Source organism: Eschrichtius robustus, chromosome 15 (genome assembly GCF_028021215.1).
Source record: "Eschrichtius robustus isolate mEscRob2 chromosome 15, mEscRob2.pri, whole genome shotgun sequence".
In the NCBI taxonomy this organism is placed as follows: Eukaryota; Metazoa; Chordata; class Mammalia; order Artiodactyla; family Eschrichtiidae; genus Eschrichtius; species Eschrichtius robustus.
In genome coordinates, this window is record NC_090838.1 from 80,341,952 (window position 1) to 80,365,620 (window position 23,669).

At 35.6% G+C, this 23,669-nt stretch overlaps 1 protein-coding gene across 1 annotated transcript in view; it reads left to right on the top strand.

Annotated features, from left to right (window-relative positions):
- The window catches only part of DNAH6 (dynein axonemal heavy chain 6), a 297,879-nt gene that overhangs the window by 139,085 nt on the left and 135,125 nt on the right, over positions 1–23,669 (top strand). Inside the window, exons 32-37 of the mRNA XM_068564239.1 lie at positions 1,247–1,395; positions 2,769–2,876; positions 11,667–12,222; positions 12,974–13,096; positions 19,254–19,436; positions 20,410–20,553. Of these exons, the coding sequence (XP_068420340.1) occupies positions 1,247–1,395; positions 2,769–2,876; positions 11,667–12,222; positions 12,974–13,096; positions 19,254–19,436; positions 20,410–20,553 (1,263 nt within the window). The remainder of the gene's footprint in view (positions 1–1,246; positions 1,396–2,768; positions 2,877–11,666; positions 12,223–12,973; positions 13,097–19,253; positions 19,437–20,409; positions 20,554–23,669) is intronic.

The following is a 23,669-nucleotide window of genomic DNA, read 5'->3' on the forward strand; positions in this document are numbered from 1 at the left end:
ACCAAGACCAACATATAGGATGTTTACAGGACTCTGGAAGGCCCCTCATGCTTGGTGCTATATTTCACAGCGAGGGATGCTACCCCTTTTAGAACGGAGCTTCTCAGAAAGCGCATATTACTCCTGTGGCTAATAAATTCCTGACAACAGCTAATTTAAAATATTCCTCTACATGAGTTAAAAGTAATTGCCTAAGAATAGAATAGACCATGCCAAATCCTATCATTAGAAAAAGTACAACTTTTATTAGTATAATGCCTACAGCATCTCATGAGTCCACCAGTGTCCTCTGTGGGTAAGGTGGGGTGGTGGGCAGTTAAAGCAGGTGGCGTCTTCTCTCCAGACCACTCTCTGGACAGGACAGTAAATGACTTGCTCATTGTCCAAAGCTGGTAGGAAGAAAACCAGGTTTGGAACTCAGTCCAACATTGTGTTCACATCTCACGTTTTGTCCTATTGTTATATTACTCAGTAATTAATTGGAGAAATTTAAAAATCCAGTCTTCTGAGTGCTATTCCTATTGTTGTTACAGATTAAATGAATCAGGGTCTGTCATCAGTAAATATTTTTAATCACCTGCAGTGCACAGAGTACTGTGCTAATAGGTAGTGATAGAGGAATGAAAAAAAACAGACACCAGTACAAAATCTCTGCATTATCTCAAATCACGATTCCGAGGCCAACTGCAGTGATTTGAGTAGATTATGGATTGAAGGAAGTGTCCACACCCACCTCCACTATCATCACTGATTTATTTAACCAAGGGTGCAGAAACTTGTCAGAGGCAAGGTGGCCTCCTAGGGCAGGGGAAAGGCTGCAAATCTTTGTGTAGCATCCCTTGACTCCCAAGGAGCCTAAAGGGAGTACATCACTGACACTGTCAGATCAGGGAAGCTCAAGTCTTGCTTTTATACTCAGGCCTCACAGCACCATCCAGCCTCCACGATGTGAACATTTTCACAGTGGGCTCTGCTGCTCCTTGAACCAAATGTCACCAAGACCACATCTTCATCTATCGAAAGAAAGCGGAATCAGTGCTCAGACATCCCCATATAATACCCCATCTTCCACCTTGTGGCACAAAACCTTTTTCCCGTCAATCTTTACATTTCTTTGTTAAAGGGTATAACAACTTGGAGGGATACAATATAATACTTAAAGTAGATTTTGAATACATTGGTATTATGCTAATATGTTGTTATCAATATAATATAATAGACGCTGCATTATGTTTTTCCATTCTAGGTAATTCTATATTCTGAAGGATTTGAATCCAGTAAAATATTAGCAAGAAAAATGACTCAGATGTATAAGCTTTGCAGTGAACAGCTCTCTCAGCAGGATCACTATGACTTTGGCATGAGAGCCGTGAAGTCTGTACTGGTCATGGCTGGGTAAGAAACCAAAGTGGGCAAGAGTCAAGTTTCCAACCATGTCATCACTTGCATTTCATGAGTAATTCACAGATGGCTCTTAAAGCAACATAGCAAGGGATTAATAAATGTTAGCTGCTGCTGCTGTCATCATGCTTACCTTGACACCCCCCTGCCACAGTGAAATGGGGCATCTCTCTTCATCCCAAGGTTCTTCACTGTGAGAACCAACATAGCTGCCCCCAGACCAAACCTGAGTCTCCACTAGGCTTTGGCTAACTTTTGTTTCCCCTGAACTCATCACATACAATGGGTTTCAGTGTACAAAAGGCTTTACCACCATGAGCTAGGATGACGAGACTTAAAAGACATACAGTTTGTTATGCAGCTATACTAATTAAGTCATACACATTACCTGACAAAGCATACTTCACTTTCATCATTCCATCCGCAGTCCAAGCTTTTATCCTAGACGCCCCCTCTCTCTTTACAGTTTGGTCCAAGGCTGAGCTTCTTTCTAGTTCCTAGTAGAACAAGATTCTTTTCTCTTCTCAGGCCCCAGCTTCTCTCTTTATACCCTCTTGACACGCCCACCTGTGGCATCCCCAGCTTGTCCAGAGTCTCTGAGGGAATCTATCTTCTGTCTAGTCCTTCCTCTCAGGCCGTGACTTGCTGGCTCTAGCTCCGGCCACACAGGACCCCTTCTGCCTGGTTCCCGTATCCCTGGCTTCTGCACAAATCTCCCTGCCTTTCTACCCTCTGTTCCTTCTTTCAACCTCCTAGATACAGTATTTCTCCTCTTTATAGGATTGCCATTAAAGGAAGAGGGATACTAAGGAGTTGAGACACGCTTGTATTCAGAGAACACAACTACAGCCCACGGGCAAGACAGACAAAGGAGCAGTCATCTAGAATATAATGTGTGAGGGCAACCATGGGGCTGTGCCCTGGGTTCGTTGGCAGGGGATGGAAGGACTTTCTAGAGGAGGGAATGTCTGAGCTGGGTTTTGAAAGAAAAATAAGAGCCAGCAAAAGACCAAAGCAGAGCATTCTGGGATAGGAGAAAAGGGAGTCATAGGGATATGAATCATCATGATGTATTCAGGGAACTGTAAATACAGGGTGGATAAAGTCTGGATTGATGGGGGGAGCTTGAGAAAATGTCCTTGTCATTCTCCTCAAGGCTATGTAGCCTGTGCCTGACTTGTCCGTGTGCCCTCTTGGAGATGGACACTAGGCATGCAAGGGAAAATGGTCCCCTCCTTCCAGCAGGAATCTGAAGTGGCATGCTCTCCACAGCTTTCTGCAAGCAGAATCCCTGACCCACAGGTTTGGAAAATCATGTTCCATATTATGTTCTTGCAATGTCATCTGAATTATTCCTTTAAATTTAGGTCTTTAAAAAGAGAGAACCCAGACCTAAGTGAAGATGTGGTATTGATAAGAGCTTTACGAGACTCTAACTTACCAAAATTCCTAACAGATGATGCTGTTCTATTCAGGTAAATTTCTAGGTGTGACAGATAAAGCATAGCTACTGTGTAGAGGTAAAGCATAGTTTATCTTCAGATATGTCTGCCTCTAACAAGGTATCATCTTTTCTAGAGACACTTGTTGCAATTTTTAAAATACTAGTTTAAATAAAGATACTAAAGTTTTAGCCTCAATCCAATCATTTATTTTTTTTCAAAATGTTGATCACCAAGCTGCATGCTATGCAAATTAGCGTTTGGTTACAAATTCCTGACCTAAGAGAAATTCCTGACTCAAAAGAAGCAGATTTGGGCCCCCACATAAATGTGATTGCTTTTATCTATTTCTACTTTTATTATTTAGTTTTATGTTTATTCAAGTCATATAAGTATGTGGTTTTAAAAATAAAATGCTATTATAAGTTACGCTCATGAAAAACAACAGTTCCCTGCCCTTCACCAAGTCCCACTTCCCGAAGGCAATCATTCTTCAATTCATTCATTCGTTCTTTCCTATTTCCCTCCATACTTTTTTTTAACATCCTTATTGGAGTATAATTGCTTTACAATGGTGTGCTAGTTTCTGCTCTACAACAACCTCCATATTTTTTAGTACCACGTTTATGCCATCTCATGACTTTTCCATTTTAGATGTTATCTATTAAGTTACTAACAGAGAGATGAGGATATGCACACGCACCTCTCCCCCTCCACCCATCCTCTCTGTGTAGTCATATTACAATATAACTGGAGCTAAATATTCAGGATTTCCATAATTTATTATAGAGGTATAAATATTACCGAAAGCTGTGCTATCTTTCCCTTGTTATTAAATTATCTAGCTTTTCATCTTCTCTTCATGTATTAATTATCTTAATTTTTGTTTTTTATTCCTTTTACCTACTTTTCTATAAATCTATCACTAATTCATTTCAAATTCTGCCAGAATATAAATCTCCTAAAAACAAAAACAAAAACGACCTTCGATCACACAAAATATTCTCTTGAATTTATCTCCTTGGAGCCCTCGTCCTCCTCTCTGATCTACACTTGTTGCCCATTACCCCTGGTGCATATCTGTCATCCTGGGATGTCCATTTATGACCTTGCTGGGGATTCTCTTTGCCTTTATCCACTATCAGATCCCCTGTTACCCAGCACATGTGTCTACTCACTTTTGGCAGAACATGATGAAAATTTCTATACAGTTATGTTTGCACAATTATGATATTGCTATGAGTGAGATTCTAGGAAGTACATTTCCTAGATCATGTGGTATGGACGTTATAAATTTAGATAGATCCTATAAATATGTCCTCCAAAGACATTTTACATTTATATAAACAGTTTTATGAAAATGCCCATATCCCTTTGTATGTTTTGGAGGGAGAGATACCAAAATAGTAGCCTATTTTATGTACATTACTTTAATTATTAGTACCACTGAGCATCATTACTCATTTATATTTATTATTCTTAGAGCATTATTCTATTGTGCTTTTACTTAGCAATTTGTGGGAAATCAAACTTTATCTGGTATAAAAATTGGAAATATTCTCTAAGTATATCATTCACTCTTTAAGTTTATGTTTAAAGCCTTTTGCCTCACAGAAGTTTGATTTTTGCTTGTTTTTATTTTTTCACTTTATCAACTTTTTTAAAAGTTATAGAATTTTTATCTTTTTGAGGTAGACTTTCTTAACACAGTGTTGTAAAGTTCATCTCTTATATTTTCATCTAGTACCTTTTTTTCCTTGCTCTTTTTTTATCGATGTATAGTTGATTTACAATATTGTATTAGTTTCAGGTGTACAGCATAGTGATTCAATATTTTTATAGATTATACTCCATTTAAATTTATTATAAAATATTGGCGATATTCCTTGTGCTGAACAATATATCCTTGTAGCTTATTTGTTTTATACATAGTAGTTTGGACTTCTTCATCCCCTACCCCTATCTTGCCCCTCCCCCCTTCCCTCTCACCACTGATAACCACTAGTTTGTTCTCTATATCTGTGAGTCTCTTTCTTTTGTTATATTCACTAGTTTGTTTTATTTTTTAGATTCCATATATAAGTGATAACATAGGGTATTTATCTTTCTCTGTATGACTTATTTCACGAAGCATAATACCCTCCAGATCTATCCATGTTGTTGCAAATGGCAAAATTTTATTCTTTTTATGGCTGAGTAATATTCCAATGTATATACATACCAAATCTTCTTTATCCATCCATCTGTTGGTGGACACTTAGGTTGCTTCCATACCTTGGTTATTGTAAATAATACTGCTGTGAATATTGAGGTACATGTAGCTTTTCAAATTAGTGTTTTCATTTTCTTTGGATTTATACCCAAGAGTGGAATTGCTGGATAATGTGGTAGTTCTATTTTTAGTTTTTTAAGGACCCTCCATACTATTTTCCATAGTGGCTGCACCAGTTTCCCACCAAGAGCATAGAAGTGTTCCCTTTTCTGCACATCCTTGCCAACATTTGTTGTTTGTGGTCTTTTTGTTGGTTGCCATTCTGACAGGTGTGAAGTGGTATCTCATTGTGGTTTAGATTTGCATTTCTCTGATGATTAGTGATATTGAGCATATTTTCATGTGCCAGTTGGCCATCTGTATGTCTTCTTTGGAAAAATGTCTATTCAGGTCTTCTGCCCATTTTTTAATTGGGTTGTTTGTTTGTTGGATATTGTGTTGTATGAGCTATTTATATATTTTGGATACTAACCCCTCACCATTTGCAAATATTCTCCCATTCAGTAGGTTGTCTTTTCATTTTGTTGATGGTTTCCTTTGTTGTGCAAAAACTTTTAAATTTAAGTAGGTCCCATTTGTTTATTTTTGGTTTTGTTTCCTTTGACTTAGAGACAAATCCAAAAAATGTTGCTACAATTTATGTCAAAGAGTGTTCTGCCTATGTTTTCTTCTAGGATTTTAATGGTTTCCAGTCTTACATTTATGTCTTTAATCCATTTTGAGTTCATTTTTTATATGGTGTGAGAAAATGTTCTAATTTCATTTTTTTACATGTAGCTGTCCAGTTTTCACTGCACCACTTATTGAAGAGACTGTCTTTTGCCATTGTATATTCTTGCCTCCTTTGTCGTAGATTAATTGACCATAAGTGTGTGGGTTTATTTCTGAGCTGTCTATTCTGTTTCATTGATCTACAAGTTTGTTTTTGTTCTGGTACCATACTAATTTGATTATTGTAGTTTTTTTAATATAATCTAAAGTCAGGGAGTGTGATACCTACAGGTCTTTTCTTCTTTCTCAAGATTATTTTGGCTATTTGGGATCTTTTGTGTTTCCAGACAAATCATAAAACTATTTGTTCTATTTCTGTGAATAAATGTCATTGCAATTTTGAGAGAGATTGCATCGAATCTATAGATTGCCTTGGGGTAGTATGGTCATTTTAACAATGTTGATTCTCCTAATCCATGAACACAATATATCTTTCCATCTGTTGTGTCTTCTTCAATTTCTTTCATCAGTGTCTTATAGTTTTCTGAGTACAGGTCTTTTACCTCCTTAGGTAGGTTTATTCCTAGATATTTTATTCCTTTTCATGTGATTGTAAATGGGATTGTTTTCTTAATTTCTCTTTCCAATAGATTGTTGTTAGTGTATACAAATGCAATGCATTTCTGTGTATTAATTTTGTATCCTGCAACTTTACCAAATTCATCGATGAGCTCTAGTAGATTTTTGGTTATGTGTTTAGCATTTTCTATATATAATACTATGTCATCTGCAGAAAGTGACATTTTTACTTCCTTCTTTCTAATTTGGATTCCTTTTATTTCTATTTCTTATCTGATTGCTGTGACTAAGACTTCCAATACTATGTTGAATAAAAGTGGCAGGAGTGGGCATACTTATCTTGTTATGATTTTAAAATAAAAGTTTTCAGCTTTTCACCATTGAGTATGATGTTAGCTATGGGTTTGTCATAAATGGCTTTTAGTATATTGAGATATGTTCCCTCTATATCCAGTTTCTTGAGAGTTTTTATCGTGAATGGATTTTGAATTTTGTCAGATGCTTTTTCTGTGGCTATTGAGATGATCATGTGATTTTTACTCTTCCTCTTTTTTTGTTAATATGGTGTATCACATTGATGGAATTGCAAATATCAAACCATTCTTGCCTTCCTGGAATAAATCCAACTTGATCATTGTTATAAAGCAGAAACTAACACACCATTGTAAGGCAATTATACTCCAATAAAGATGTTAAAAACAACAACAACAAAACAAAAAACAAACAAAAAAAAATGATGTATCATTGTTGAGAATTTTTGCATGTATATTATCAGAAGTATTGGCTTGTGATTTTCTTGTTTTTTAGTGTCTTTGTCTAGTTTTGGTATCATGTAATAGTAGCCTCATAGAATGAACTTGTGACTGTTCCCTCCTCTTCAACTTTTTTGAATAGTATGAGAAAGATACCTATTAGCCCTTCTGTGTATGTTTGATAGAATTCCCCCATGAAACCATATGGTCCTGACTTTTGTTTGTAGCAAGATTTTTTTTTTAAATTACAGATTCAGTTTCACATCTAGTGATCAGTCTGTTTATGTTGTCTATTTTATCCTGATTCTGTCTTGGAAGATTATATATTTCCAGAAATTTATCCATTTCTTCTACATTGTCCAGTTCGTTGGCATGTAATTGTTCATAGCATTCTCTTATGATTTTTTTGTATCTCTGTGAGATCAGTTGGATATTCCTTTCTTTCATTTCTTATTTTGTTTATTTGGTTCCTTTATCTTCTTCCTTAGTGAACCTGGCTAAAGGTTTATCAATTTTGTTTATCTTTTGAAAGAAATAGCTCTTCGTTTCACTGATCTTTTCTATTGTTTGTTTGGTTTTTCAATTATATTTATTTCCTCTCTGATATTTATTACTTCCTTCCTTCTGCTGACTTTGGGCTTCGTTTTTTCTGATCTCTTTAGATGGTAGGTTAGGTTGTTTATTTGAGATTTTTCTTGCCTGTATCATTATAAACCTCCCCTTTAGAACTGCTTTTGTTGTGTCCCATAGATTTTGGAAAGTTATTTCTTTTATTTTCATTTGCCTCAAGGTATTTTCTGATTTCCTCTTTGATTTCTTCATTGGCCCATTGCTTTCTTATTAGCATGTTGTTTAGTCTCCATGAGTTAGTGTTTTTCCCATTTTTCTTCCTGTAATTGATTTCTAGTTTTATACCATTGTGATCAGAAAAAAATGCCTGGTATAATTTCTATCCTCTTAAATTTGTTGAGATTTATTTTTGTGGCCAACACATGAGCAGTCTTGGAGAATATTGCATGTGCACTTGAAAAGAATGTGTATTCTGCTGTTTTTGGATGGAGTGTCCTGTAGATATCTGTAAGTCCAACTGGTCTAATGTGTCATTTAAGACAACTGTTTCCTTGTTGATTTTTTTCTTTTTTTTTTTTTTTTTGGTCTGGATGATCTATCCATTGATATAAGTGAGGTATTAAAATCCCCTACTATTATTGTATTATTGGCAATACCTCCCTTTATATCTGTTAACATTCTTTTTGAATATTTAGGTGCTCCTGTATTGGGTGCATATATGTTAATGAGTGTAACAAGCTCTTCTTTTATTGACCCTTTTATCATTAATAATGTCCTTCTATATTGCTTGTTATAGACTTTGTTTTAAAGTCTATTTTGCCTGAGTATTGCTACCCCAGCTTCCTTGTCATTTCCATTTACATGAAACATCTTTTTCCATCCCCTAACTTTCAGTCTGTGTGTGTCTTTAGTTCTGAAGTGAGTCTCTTGTAAGCAGCATATAGATGGGCCTTGTTTTTGTATCCAATCAGCCACCCTATATCTTTTTTATTGAAGCATTTAGTCCATTGACATTTAAAGGGATTATTAATTGTTATGTACTTATTGCCATTTTATTACTTGTTTTATGGTTGTTTTGTAGTTCTTCTCTGTTCTTTTCTCCTTCTTTTGGTTTCTTCCCTTGTGGTTTGATGATTTTCCTTAGTGGTATACTTGTGTTCCTTTCTTTCTTGTTTTTGTGTATCTATTGTAAGTTTTGATTTGTGGTTACCATGCTGTTTATATATGTTGACCTATAACTATATCTACTTGTTTTAGACTGATAGCCATTTAAATTCAAACACCTTCTATAAGATCTACATTTTTTATTCCCCTCCCCCACATTTTGTGGTTTTGATGTCATATTTTACATCTTCATATATATCCCTTCACGTTTACTGTAATATAGTTGATTTTACAATTTGTCTTTTAATCTTTGTACTAGCTTATTTAAGTGATTGATCCACAGCCTTAACTATATATTTGCCCTTACTAGTAGAATTTTTCCTTCCCTACAAATTTTTACTTCTTGTTTTAAACTTTTCTTTTCCACTTAAAGAAGATCCTGTAACATTTCTTTTAGGGTAAGTTTAGTATTGATGAACTCTTTTTGTTTTTGCTTTTCTGAGAAGTTCTTTATCTCTCCTTCAATTCCAAATGATAATCTTGCTGGGTAGAGTATCTTAGGTTGTAGGATACTCTACCCAGCAAGTAGTTAAGCACTTTCAGCATTTTAAATATAACATGCCACTCCCTTCTGCCTGCAAGTTTCTGCAGACAAATCAGCTGATAGCCTTAAGGGAATTCTCTTGTATGTGATTCTTTGTTTGCCTCTTGCTGCCTTTAGAATTCTCTCCTTATATGTAACTTTTGCCATTTAATCATATGTCTTGGTGTGGGTCTCTGGATTCATCTTGTTTGAGTCTCTCTGTGCTTCCTGTACCTGGATATCTGTTTCCTTATTTGGGTTTTCTAGTTCCTTATTATAATTCTCACTGTGTTCATCTATTCTTTTCCCTAGTTCAGTTAGCATTCTTATCACTAGTACTTTGAACTCTTTATCTGATAAACTATTTATCTCTGTTTCATTAGTTGTTATTTTAGATTTCTTTTCTTATTCTTTCATTTGAAACAAAGTCCTCGGTCTTCTCGTTTAGCTTCACTTTCTCTGTCTATATGAAATTAGGTGAAAGAGTTACCTATCCCAGGCTTTTAAGGGTGTCCTTGTGTAAGACCCCATATGCAGTCTGCAATGTGCCCAGTGGCTTTGGTGGGAGAGCTGGATCTGAAGTAAGCACAGGTCACATCTTCCCCCAGGGTGTACTGGCAGCAATCTCTGGTAGGAAGTGGGGCTGGAAACGGAGGGGCTAGAGCCAGAGTCAGGTGTGAACCAGGGCTTGTCCTATGCTCAGTGGTCAACACTGCCCTATGAAGGGCAGGGGCAGGTCCCAAGGTGCTGAAGCAGAAGCCCTGAGGTTGGGTCTGAGCTGGTTCTATTCCCTCTAAGTGTGTGATCTACCCCTCCCAGCATCAGCATCTTCACTCTAGAGGAGCAGTGCTGAGTGAGAAGGGCCGGACTGGATGCCAAGTGCAGGCTGGGGCAAGTACTGGGGTGATCCCAACACATCAGAGTTCCAGGCCACTCACGATCCACTGCCTCCATGAGCTCCAGCAATAGCCTCCCTTGCCCTGTTCAGATGCAGTGCTGGGTCCAAACCCACTCCTTCCCCCTAACTGCACACTCTCCTTGGCAATGGCAGCCTTCACCACTAGGGTGCACTAGAGCTGCACTAGAGCTAACAGTGCTGGAGCAGGTGCTCAGCATGGGCCAGGGCACAAGGTGGGAGACGGGGGTTGTGGGAAACCAGCCAGAGCCCCAGGCAGTTTCATTCTGTTTCCTTCCCCTTGTTCTTGGGAGTAAACAACCATGTGTACACCCCTCATAAGTGGAGTCTAGGTTTCTTACAGCTCTGCTGGTAGTCCCACTGGCTTTCAAGCCAGCTAAGAGGACTTGTCTTCCCAGTGTCAGCCCCCAGGACTGCAGTGCCCAATGTGGGTCAAACCCCTCACTCCCCAGGGAGGACCTCCAAGCCCATGTAATTCCCTGCCTCTTGTGTGTCCCCTCCAACAGGCACAGGTACCAACCTAATCGCTTTTTCTCTTCCCTTCCTACCTGACTCTGTGTGGATCTTTCTTTACAGTTGTGGCTGTAGAAGAGTCTTTCTGCCAGTCTCCAGTTTGTTTTCAGTGAGACTTGCTCCACATATAGATGTATTTTTGATGTGTTCATGGAGGGAGATGAGCTCAGCATCCTCCTACTTCACTATCTTGATCTCCCTCATCTTGTACTTTTCTTGTCATTTTATATTAAGTTCTTTACTGCCTCTCAAATGTTTTTGTGTTATGTAGTGTAAGGTGGGAGTTTAGCTTCTTTTTTACCCATAGAACCATCCCATATTAACTGTTTCCTACAGAAAAAGTCCATTTTTCATTTACTCCCTTTATTTTATGTAGTACTAGTTTTCTATTTCTATTTCCGTCTTATTTTTCTGAATATTTATATACTATTATAAGCACACATAAGTGCTTTCGGGAAAAGTTGAGATATAAATATAATTTTTAAAATAAACTGTTAAATTTGTCACCTATATGTCTGGTACTATGTCACATACTATATATAATACAAAAATGTAAGAAATATTCCCTACCTCAAAAAGCTCCCAATATACTTAAGAACATTGGTCTACTGTACAAGAAACAAACAAAATCATGCACAATATCAGAGAAATGATAGTTTCTGGTATAACACACAGGATAATCTAGTACTGTGTGTTCAGAAGCAAAGATAATGAGAAAAATAGGACCCATAGTAACATTTAATAAATTTATTATAACAAACATGGGGAAATAGCAATGACCAGTGGTTCCTAACTTTTTTTTTTTTTTTTTTTTTTTTTACAGTGGAATCATATCTGACCTTTTTCCTGGAGTCCAAATTCCAGAACACGATTATGGTATATTGCAGTCAACAATTATAGATGTCATGGAGAGACAAAATCTTCAGCCTGAGACATGTATGGTTAAAAAAGTGATACAGTTCTATGAAACCATGCTAGTAAGGCATGGTGTTATGTTAGTAGGGCCAACAGGAGGTGGCAAGACCACAGTTTACCAAATATTAGCAGAAACTTTAGGGAATTTGCAAAAACTTGGTGTAGACAATCCCTTTTACCAATCAGTTAAAACATATGTTCTTAATCCTAAATCAATTACAATGGGTGAATTATATGGTGAAGTTAATAACATAACCTTAGAGTGGAAAGATGGTTTGATGGCACTAAGTGTCCGAGCAGCTGTGAATGATACTTCAGAAGACCATAAATGGATCATCAGTGATGGGCCAGTAGATGCTCTTTGGATTGAAAATATGAATACAGTCCTGGATGATAACAAGATGCTTTGCCTGGCTAACAGTGAGAGGATTAAACTCACACCTCAAATCCACATGCTTTTTGAGGTAAATTGCATATTCCTTACTGTGGAGTCAAATCGTTCATTAGATTAGCATACCATCATTAATTTTTTTCTCTTACTGATGTACCATTGACTATCTGTAAGGCCTACCATGGTGTTTCGTTTACATACTAAATATTTACCAAATTGTCCTTTTATAATAGATTGTCCATTCTGACAACCAAAGTCTCTCAAATGTTTCTGTCTCTCTATAAACAGGAAATACAATAAATTCTAGCTTCCCCAACACTTGTTTCTTTTCCTTTGGAGGCAGTAAATATATATATATATATATATTTTTAAGATGAATAAATCATCCCTCTGTGGTATGAATATTTGGTGATGGGATTGGAAAAGGAACGTGGGCCAAATACAGCTACAAACTATTATGGAAGATACCACCTCTGCTGTATTCATTCATCAAACATTAATTGAATACCTACTATGTCCTGGGTATTAGGCTAGGTATTGGATATAAGAATGAAAAAGATAAGAAGAAAAACAAAAAGAAGGGAAAAGAAATACTTATACCTTCCCATAAGGATTTGACAGTATCCTTCTATATTTTTTTTCTCCTTATGCCTCACTTAACTTTCCTTCTCCATTTTTAATCACTTATAGCTCCCCCATTCTCTTCCACACAAAGCCTTACAGTGTTAACTTAAACTTTAAATGTGTGATTCCTTAACGTTGAAGTTAGAGGAATAAGGAAGTATCATGTTAGCCATTTCCTGTTCGACTTTTTTCAATTTTAGGTGCAAGATCTAAAGGTTGCCTCTCCTGCAACAGTCAGTAGATGTGGGATGGTGTTTGTGGATCCTGAAGAACTGAAGTGGATGCCTTATGTTAAAACCTGGATGAAGAGTGTTTCTAAAAAAGTAAGTGCAATCAGACACTCCCCACTGTCTCCATCTGTCAGGGCTCACCCTTCCGTCAAGTGTCCAGATAGCAATTGGTTAACGCCTCACTGTGCTTGATTGAGGGAATCCCAGCATTGTACCTAGCTCTCTCCCCAGAATTATTGGGATCTTCCAGGAAGGTTGTATACTTCCCAAAGCTGTCCTCATTTTTTGTTACCCTGCCTGGCTTCTCTCCAGACTGTTTTCTCTCAATATAAACACTTCCTTGAGTTTCCCCAAACACAGGTAGAACAAGCTGGGGCATTAAAAAAAGACTTTGCAGGAGGCTTGAGATAATGAGAGGGAAGTACATGGAAGGAAAAGAACAGTAAATCCAAGCATTGTTACAGTTTTTAGATTTTAGGAACCCCTAACACCTCTGAGAGACAAGAAGAAGAGAAAACCAGTTTACCTCCCACCCAACCTTAGGTTGATTACCCAAGACACATTCTAACCTCAGAGGTACCATTCCACCCAAAGTGAAAGAAAGCTTTTACATTATTATTCAGAGCAACTCAGTTCCATATTATCTTCTGTACCCTCTGCATTCTAAAATAGGGTTTCTCTTTACCTTAACAAGCGATCTTTTTTTCTTTTTAAGATTTCATTCTTTTTTTGTTGCTGAGTAATATTCCATTGTCTATATATACCACTTCTTTATCCACTCATCTTGTTTGTTTGTTTTTAATTGGGTTAGAGTTGCTTTACAATGTTGTGTTAGTTTCTTCTGTACAACAAAGTGAATCAACTATATGTATACATATATCCCCTCCCTCTTGGACCTCTCTCCCACCCACCCCCATCCCACCCATCTAGGTCACCACAGAGCACCAAGCTGAGCTCCCTGTGCTATACAGCAGGTTCCCACTAGCTATCTATTTTACACATGGTAGTGTATATATGTCAATCCTAATCTCCCAGTTCATCCCATTTCCCCCTTCCCCACCATGTCCACAAGTCCATTTTCTACGTCTGCGTGTCTATTCCTACCTTGCAAATTGGTTCATCTAATGGATAAAGAAGATGTGGTACATATATACAATGGAATATTACTCAGCCATAAAAAGAACAAAATTCGGTCATTTGTAGAGATGTGGATGGACCTAGAGTCTGTCATACAGAGTGAAGTAAGTCAGAAAGAGAAAAACAAATATCATATATTAATGCATATATGTGGAACAAGCAATCTTTTTAAGTGTTTTGCTCCGTCTCGTCTCAAGAAAGCCACTTCAAGAAAGCCACTTCAAGAAATCCATCTTCGGTGGGATAGGGAGGGTGGGAGGGAGGGAGATGCAAGAGGGAAGAGATATGGGAACATATTTGTATGTATAGCTGATTCACTTTGTTGTAAAGCAGAAACCAACACACCATTGTAAGGCAATTATACCCCAATAAAGATGTTTTATTAAAAAAAAAAGTTAAAGCTAAAAAAAACCCAAAAAAACAAAAAAACTACAAGGAGTGTTTCCTTAGACAATGTGAGCATGTGTGAGTGTGTGGGGTCTGCGTGTATGTTTGAATTTGAGGGTGTGCCCTTACAAAGAAAAAACAAAAAAAGCCATCTTCTTTCTGCATCTCCCCCTCCAAAAATGAATCAGAAAACTATTGTTTTCCTGATCCTTAGGCATCAACATTTTAAGAATATTGTGGTAAACTCTCCGAGTACCTTATATTTTTTTTAATTTTTTATTGGAGCATAGTTGATTTACAATGTTTTGTTAGTTTCAGGTGTACAGCAAAGTGAACAGAGTACCTTATTAAAGAAAGTAATTCTCAGAATTGAGACTTTACCATGGGCTGCCAAAAGATGTTAAACATTTCTGAATTCACTCTTTTAATAGACTTTATTATTTAGAGCAGCTTAAGGTTTATAGAAAAATTTAACAGAAAGTATAGAGAGTTGTCATATAATTTCCCTCCTCCAAATAGCTTCCCCCCTGTTATTAACATTTTGCATTGGTGTGGTACATTTGTTAAAACTGATGAACCAATATGGATGAACCATACATTCTTATGAACTAAAGTCCATAGTTTACATTATGGTTCACTTTTGTGTTGTACAATTCTTTGAGTTTTGATAAATAAATAATATCATGTATAATATCATACAGAATAGTTTCACTGCCTTAAAAATCTGTGCCCTACCTATTCATCCATCCACACCCTCTTTCAACCCCTGACACCACTGATTGTTTTTACTGTCACCATAGTTTTGCCTTTTCCAGAACATCATATAGCTGGAATTATACAGTATGTAGCTTTTTCAGATTGACTTCTTTCACTTAATAATATGTATTTATGATTCCTCCGTGTCTTTCTGTGGCTTGATGGCTCATTTCTTGGCACTGGATTAATACTCCATTGTATGGATTTACCAAGTTTATCCACTCACCTACTGAAAGACATCTCAAAGTTTCCAAGTTTTAGCAACTATGAATGAAGCTCCTATAAACATTCACGTGCAGGTATTTGTGTAGACATAAGATTTCAACTCACTTGGGTAAATACCCAGGGCTGATTTCTGGATCATATGATAAAACTATGTTTGCCTTTGTAAGAAACTGCTAGTCTGCCTTCCAACATGGCTGTACCATTTTGTATTCCCACCAGCAATAAATGAGAGTTCTTGTTGCTCCACATCCTCACCAGCATGCGGTGGTGTGGTATTTTAGATTTTAGATTTTAGATTTTAGATTTTAGATTTTAGATTTTAGATTTTAGATTTTAGATTTTAGATTTTAGATTTTAGATGATTTTAGATTTTAGATTTTAGATTTTAGATTTTAGATTTTAGATTTTAGATGATTTTAGATTTTAGATTTTAGATTTTAGATTTTAGATTTTAGATTTTAGATGATTTTAGATTTTAGATTTTAGATTTTAGATTTTAGATGATTTTAGATTTTAGATTTTAGATTTTAGATTTTAGATTTTAGATTTTAGACTTTAGACTTTAGATTTTAGACTTTAGATTTTAGATTTTAGACTTTAGACTTTAGATTTTAGATTTTAGATTTTAGATTTTAGACTTTAGACTTTAGATTTTAGACTTTAGATTTTAGATTTTAGATTTTAGATTTTAGATTTTAGATTTTAGATTTTAGATTTTAGATTTTAGATTTTAGACTTTAGACTTTAGACTTTAGATTTTAGATTTTAGATTTTAGACTTTAGATTTTAGACTTTAGATTTTAGATTTTAGATTTTAGACTTTAGATTTTAGATTTTAGATTTTAGATTTTAGATTTTAGATTTTAGATTTTAGATTTTAGATGATTTTAGACTTTAGATTTTAGACTTTAGATTTTAGATTTTAGATTTTAGATGATTTTAGATTTTAGATTTTAGATTTTAGATTTTAGATTTTAGATTTTAGATGATTTTAGATTTTAGATTTTAGATTTTAGATTTTAGATGATTTTAGATTTTAGATTTTAGATTTTAGATTTTAGATTTTAGATTTTAGATTTTAGACTTTAGACTTTAGATTTTAGACTTTAGACTTTAGATTTTAGACTTTAGACTTTAGATTTTAGATTTTAGATTTTAGATTTTAGACTTTAGACTTTAGATTTTAGACTTTAGATTTTAGATTTTAGATTTTAGATTTTAGATTTTAGATTTTAGATTTTAGATTTTAGACTTTAGACTTTAGATTTTAGATTTTAGATTTTAGATTTTAGATTTTAGACTTTAGATTTTAGACTTTAGATTTTAGATTTTAGATTTTAGACTTTAGACTTTAGACTTTAGATTTTAGATTTTAGATTTTAGATTTTAGACTTTAGATTTTAGACTTTAGATTTTAGATTTTAGATTTTAGACTTTAGATTTTAGATTTTAGATTTTAGATTTTAGATTTTAGACTTTAGATTTTAGACTTTAGATTTTAGACTTTAGATTTTAGATTTTAGATTTTAGATTTTAGATTTTAGCCATTCTAATAGGTATGTAGCAGTATCTCATTGTGCTTCCACTGTGCAGTTTTCTAATATGTTGAGTGTCTCTTCATATATTTATTTGCCATCCATATATCTTCTTTGATGAGGTGTCCAAATCTTTTGCCCACTTTTTATTAGGTTGTATGATTTTTTTTTTCCCCCCCACAGATGTCAATGACTACACATTGTGCTTTATTTTTTTTTTTAATTTATTTATTTATTTTTGGCTGCATTGGGTCTTCCTTGCTGCACATGGGCTCCCTCTAGTTGTGGCGAGCGAGGGCTACTATTTGTTGCAGTGCACCGGCTTCTCATTGCGGTGGCTTCTCTTGTTGCAGAGCACGGGCTCTATGTGCACAGGCTTCAGTACTTGTGGCACGCAGGCTCAGTAGTTGTGGCTCACAGGCTCTAGAGCACAGGCTACGTAGTTGTGGCACACGGGCTTTGTTGCTCCGCAGCATGTGGGATCTTCTCGGACCAGGGATCGAGCCCGTGTCCCCTGCATTGGCAGGCGGATTCTTGACCACTGTGCCACCAGGGAAGTCCAGGTTGTATGTTTTCTTATTATTGAGTTTTGGGAGTTCTTTATATATGTTGGATACAAGTTATTTATCAGATATGTGTTTTGCAAGTATTTTCTCCAAGTCTGGCTTGTCTTTTCATTCTCTTAATATCTTTCACAGCACACACATTTTTAATCTTAATCATCCAACTTATCAACTTTTCTTTCATGGATTGTGCTTTTGGTGTTATGTCTAAAAACTCACTTCCAAACCTAAGGTCACCTAAATATTTTCTCTGTTTTCTTCTACAAGTTTTGTAGTTTTACATTTTACATTTAGGTTTATGATCCATTTTGAGTTAATTTTTGTGAAAGACATAGTATCAATGTCTGGATTCTCTCTATCTCTTTTTTTTTTTTTTTTTTTTTTTTGCATGTGGATGTCCAATTCTAGCACCATTGTTGAAAACACTGTCCCTTCTCCATTGGATTGCCTTTGTTCCTTTGTCAAAGATCACTTGACTATATTTGTATGAGTCTATTTATGGGCTCTATTTTGTTCCATTAATCTATTTGTCTTTTTTTTTTTTTTTTTTTTTTGGCCGATATCACACTGTCTTGACTACTGTAGCTTTACAGTAAGTCTTGTCAGGTAGTGTCAGTCCTTTGACTTTGTTCTCCAATATTGTGTTCACTATTCTGGGTCTTTTCCCTCACTGTATAAACTTAAGACTCAGTTTGTTGATATCCACAAAGTAACTTACTGGTATTTTGATTCAGGTTGCATCAAACCTATAGATCACGTTAGGAATAACTAACATCTTCACAATATTGGGTCTTTCTATGCATGCACATGAGCTGTCTTGTAATTTACTTAGATGTTCTTTCTTTCTTTCATCAGAATCTTGTTGTTTTCCTCATATAGATCTTGGAAATATTTTGTTAAAAGTATACCTAAGTATTTTACTTTTTGGTGCTAATGTAAATGGTGTTGTATTTTCAATTTCAAATTCTAATTATTCATTGCTGGTATATAGGAAAGTAATTGACTTTTGTATATTTACATTGTATCCTACAGCTTTGCTATAGCTACTTATTAGTTCCAGAAGTTTTTGGTCAATTCTTTGAGATTTTCTATGTAGATAATTGTTTCATCTGTAAACAAAGACAATTTTTTTTCTTTCTTCCCAATCTGTATACATTTTTTCCCTTTTATTCTCCTATCGCATTAGCTAAGACTTTCAGTACAATGTTAATAAAAGTGGTGAGGGGGCAACATTTTTTTTTTAAATCTTTGGGAATTAGTCCTTTACCTTACATAGATATTTTAAATATTTCTCTTTATACTTCTTCTTTTTCATTGTTCTTAATTATGAGAGATATCATCAATAGAGATGACTACATGAAATATATGTTGACAGTTTAACAAATGATTATGAACACCTCTGTATCCATTACTAGATCAAGATGTAGGACATTATCAGTAACCCAGAATCTCCCCCATGTGTCCCTCCCAAGTCATAGAAGGGATTTTATTAACTTAACTTGTTTCATATCTTGTGATGCTTACACCCTTTAGTCTAAAAGTCACAGGATATATTGCAACATACAAGTTTGAACCAACCCTTTTTAAACTTAATTATATATTTTATCTGGTCTTGCTAAAATACTATTTGTTTGTTTGATTTTTCAGCTGAATGAAGAAACTCAAGAATATATATTGAATCTTTTCCAGCATTATGTTGATGATGGTTTAAATTTTATCAATAAGAAATGCAACCAAGCAATCCCACAAGTGGACATCAGCAAAGTTACTACGCTCTGTTGCTTATTGGAGTCTTTGATACTTGGGAAAGATGGAGTTAATTTGACAATGGTAGGAAAGGTTTTCTTACTGCTATAAAACTAGGAAAATGTGATTATTGTATAGATGCTCTGCAAATAAACAACTCCAAACTTTCTGTCATATGATTATTCGATTTTCAAGTTAATTTTCTAGGGGACTAATGACTGTGAATAGATTCATACAATCTCAGATTTGGAAGGAATTTTAACCTATAGTTTACTCCGCTACTCAATGTTTAAACTTCCTTACAGTCTATAACATAATCCCCGTGTGTGTCTACTTAAATACCTTCATGCAGGCAAAAACATAGTTATAATAGTTGAAAGACAACCTTGAGCTTTTGTTCTACATGCTCCTTGCCATTCATTTTCTCATCAGAGTATTTAAATATATACAATTATAAAACATCATTCTGTGCACCAATGAATGAAATATAAGAAACATGCAGTGTGCCCTTTTTTTTTTTTTTTTTTTTAAAGCTAAGTGACAGAAGAGACAGCATTATGTGGGATGAGGAGGATGATGGACTTGCTTGGGTGCAAATCCTTTTATGGGACATATGTTACATGTTAATAAAGCTGTTTTGTTGGTTTTTTTTTTTTTTTTGAAGATTGATTGATTGATTGCTATGTTGGGTCTTCGTTTCTGTGCTAGGGCCTTCTCTAGTTGCGGCAAGCGGGGGCCACTCTTCATCGTGGTGCGCGGGCCTCTCACTATCGCGGCCTCTCTTGTTGCGGAGCACAGGCTCCAGACGCGCAGGCTCAGTAGTTGTGGCGCACGGGCCTAGTTGCTCCGCGGCATGTGGGATCTTCTCAGACCAGGGCGCGAACCCGTGTCCCCTGCATTAGCAGGCGGATTCCCAACCACTGCGCCACCAGGGAAGCCCAGTGTGCCCTTTTAAAAATGCATAATTCTAAACAAAACAGTCTTTAGACATTGCAATTTAAGATTCTTTTTATGTTAGCATATAAAATATTAAAATTCTTTCCCTTTGTTCTTTCAGGAGCAAACAAAACTGAACACTGTACTATGTCAGACTTTTGTATTCTGTTACTTATGGTCTTTAGGTGGCAATCTAACTGAAAACTACTGGGATTCTTTTGATACATTTATTAGAACACAATTTGATGATAATCCTGATGCCAGGGTAAGAGCCAAATAAAGTTAATTTTAACATAATAACTCTGAATCATTAAAATTAAGTTTCAAGACTAAAACTTTAAAAGCCTTGGTTCTACTATAAATATAAATTCTTCATGTAAAAGGGTTTCTAAAATTATTCACTTTCTTAAATTATAGGTAACATTTATTGTATTAAAAATTTTAGGAGTTCTCTCGCGGCCATATGAAGAAAGTAAGGTATAAAAGTGTATAAAAACTCCCTACTATTATCAAAAACATTGAATTCTAGTTAGTAAACTTATTTTTTCTCAGTGTTATGGTTTAGCAATTCTGAAGCTACTTTCTGTATGTTCTGAAATTGAGCAAATGAATCAATATATTGAAGATAATGGCAGCGAGGTTTTTCGCTGTTAAGAGAAGGGGCTTACAAATATGGAAGAGAAAGATTAGAATGCACCTTGTGTTATTGGATTGGAATTATAGGTTTTGGTACTCATGGAATATATGTATATGGGTCTATACATCCATCCATACATAAATTTCTTACTTCTGTGTGCTGAGAGGAACTAGAAGCAATGATACCTCAATAGCAATGAGCATACTTAGTTACTGATTTCTAAATACTATTCTCCATGAAAGAGAACCAAAGCACCTTAGTGAAACAGCTGATTCCAGTACTGAGGCAGGAGAAGTTCGAAATGAGCCCAGAATATCTTTTGTCAGATAGTGAAGAAGTGCTTGAAGAACGATGGCACATGTCAAAAGAGCACAGGAGAAGATTTTTCACTATGTACTCAGTTTTTTAATAATAATAAGACTATCCCTGTTAACTATTTTATCTTCAGTGAACTTGATAATTTAATTTTTTTAAGGAATTAGTACTATTCATCTATTGTCGAATGTCAAATTCATGTGCATAGAGTTTTTTTGTAGAATTTCTTTACTATTCTTTTAATTCTACAGAGTCTGTAGTGATATCCACTTATTTTATTCCTGATATTTGAACAGATATTTGTATCTGTGATTTGTATCTTTTCTATTCTTTGTTTGGTCAGTCTTATTAACATCTGTGAACTTTCGACACTTCTGATTTCTTACAATAAATATCTGTCATTATATAGTAATAATTTTTTTAAGCGCACAGAAGCCAGTTTGAAGGGATTCCCACTGGCCAAATCTAGGCAGACCTGAACAGCAAAATAACGATAGTGTAGGATTACAAGCCATTGAATGAAATAAAAATCTGTGAGTCAATTCACAGAAAAATATATGTGAATAAATAAATTAGGGAGAAAGGAGAGCTCTTCCTTATAGGAGAATACAACTAATCTGTATAGGAGAAATGATGGAGTGAGAAAGTTATTACTTTGCAACCATTGTAGCAATAATTGATTTAGGCAAGAATAATCAATGGTTGCTAAACCTAGTGGGTGAAGGTTTCATGAGAAACAACATTTACATAGTTTCAAAACATCTTCTACAAATTACTGATTAGTAGTAAAGAGAAAAATAGTATCATTATAGTGAAGAAACCTTGTAGACACCACCTTAACTAAGTAATCAACTCCTCATCAATATTAGCACAAAGCTGTGCCTCCTGATATGGTGCACAGAGAAGGATACATACAGCCTTGCTTCTGAGCTATTCCTTTCCAAAATGCGTAACCTGAATCTAATTATGAGGATACACCTAGAATACCCAAACTGATGAACATTCCATAAGGTAAACTGGCCTATATTCTTCAATAATATCTATCATGGAAGAAAACTGAGGAAGTTTCTCAGATGAAGATACTAAAGAGATATAGCCCAATGCAATGCAATATCCTGCATTGGATCCTAGACTGAGAAAAATATAGCTGTAAGTGACACTATTAATTGGCAATACTCAAATATGGAATGTGAATTGGATAATAACATTATATTAGTATGCAATTTCCTGATTTTGATCATTTTACTGTGGTTATAAAAAAATCCCTGGTCTTTAGGAAGTACACTCAAGTATTTAGGGTAATGTAGAATAGTGTATATAACCTTTTCTCATAGAGTGAGAGAAATACTAAAGCAAAAGGGGTAAAATGTGAACAGTTAATCTAGATAAGGAATATATGGGAATTCTTTGTATTACTCTTTTAACTTTTCTGTAAGTTTTGAATTATATCAAAATAAAAAGTTACCAAAAGAAAAAAAAATAATCCCCAAGATAAGAATCTAAGCCCTATGTATTAGGACTTTCTAATAGATATGAAACCCTGCTGGATCTTCAAGATCATTGTATCATAATTGGACAAGATGGACCAGATTGAGGACAGCTGGGAATTTGAGACAGAGAGACAGATCCCTCTGGGTCAAGGGAAATGACCTGGGATCATCAAAGGGCTGTAGGGGATGGCCCAGAGCAAACATTCAGTCCAACAAATATTTATTGAAAACTTGTTACATAGTAGACACCATTCTGGATATGGGAGCTAAAGCAAGTAACCAAAGTCCCTAGCCTCACATATCTTACATTATAGTCAGGGGGGTCAGCCATAGACAAATATACATCAAGTGGCAGTAAGTGCCATGGAGATCAATAAAGCAGAGTAAGGATGATAGGGAGTGCTGGGGGGGGGGGGTGGGCAGTGGGAAACTATTTTATATATTAGTCAGGAAAGCTTTGCTAATAAGGTCATGTTTGTACAGTGTCCTGAAGAAAGTCAAAGACCTAGTCATTACTTAGGGGGAAAGTATCCCAGTCAGAAGGAAAAGCAAATATGAAGGCCTTTACTCAATGAGTGATTGCCTGACAAATTTGAAAAACAGAAAGGAGGCTTGTGAGATCAGAGTGGAATGACCAAGTAGGAGTGTAGTATGAGATGAGGTCAGGCAAGTAGCAGGGGGGCAAAACATGTAGGGCCTTATGGGCCATTGTAAGGATTTTGGCTTTTCATCTTGGGTGCAATGAGAAGCTATTGATAGATTATGACCTAAGGATGATGTTTAGCAGGACAGTGCCAGCCCCTATCCTGGCAGTGGTAATGCTACTTGGATAACAGGAGGGAGTCCAGATGAAAAGGTGGATTCCTCCTTCTGTCTGCAAGTCCCAAATGAATGGGCTGTTGGATTTTTGTTTCTTGCCTTAGTAAATGGACAGACAGC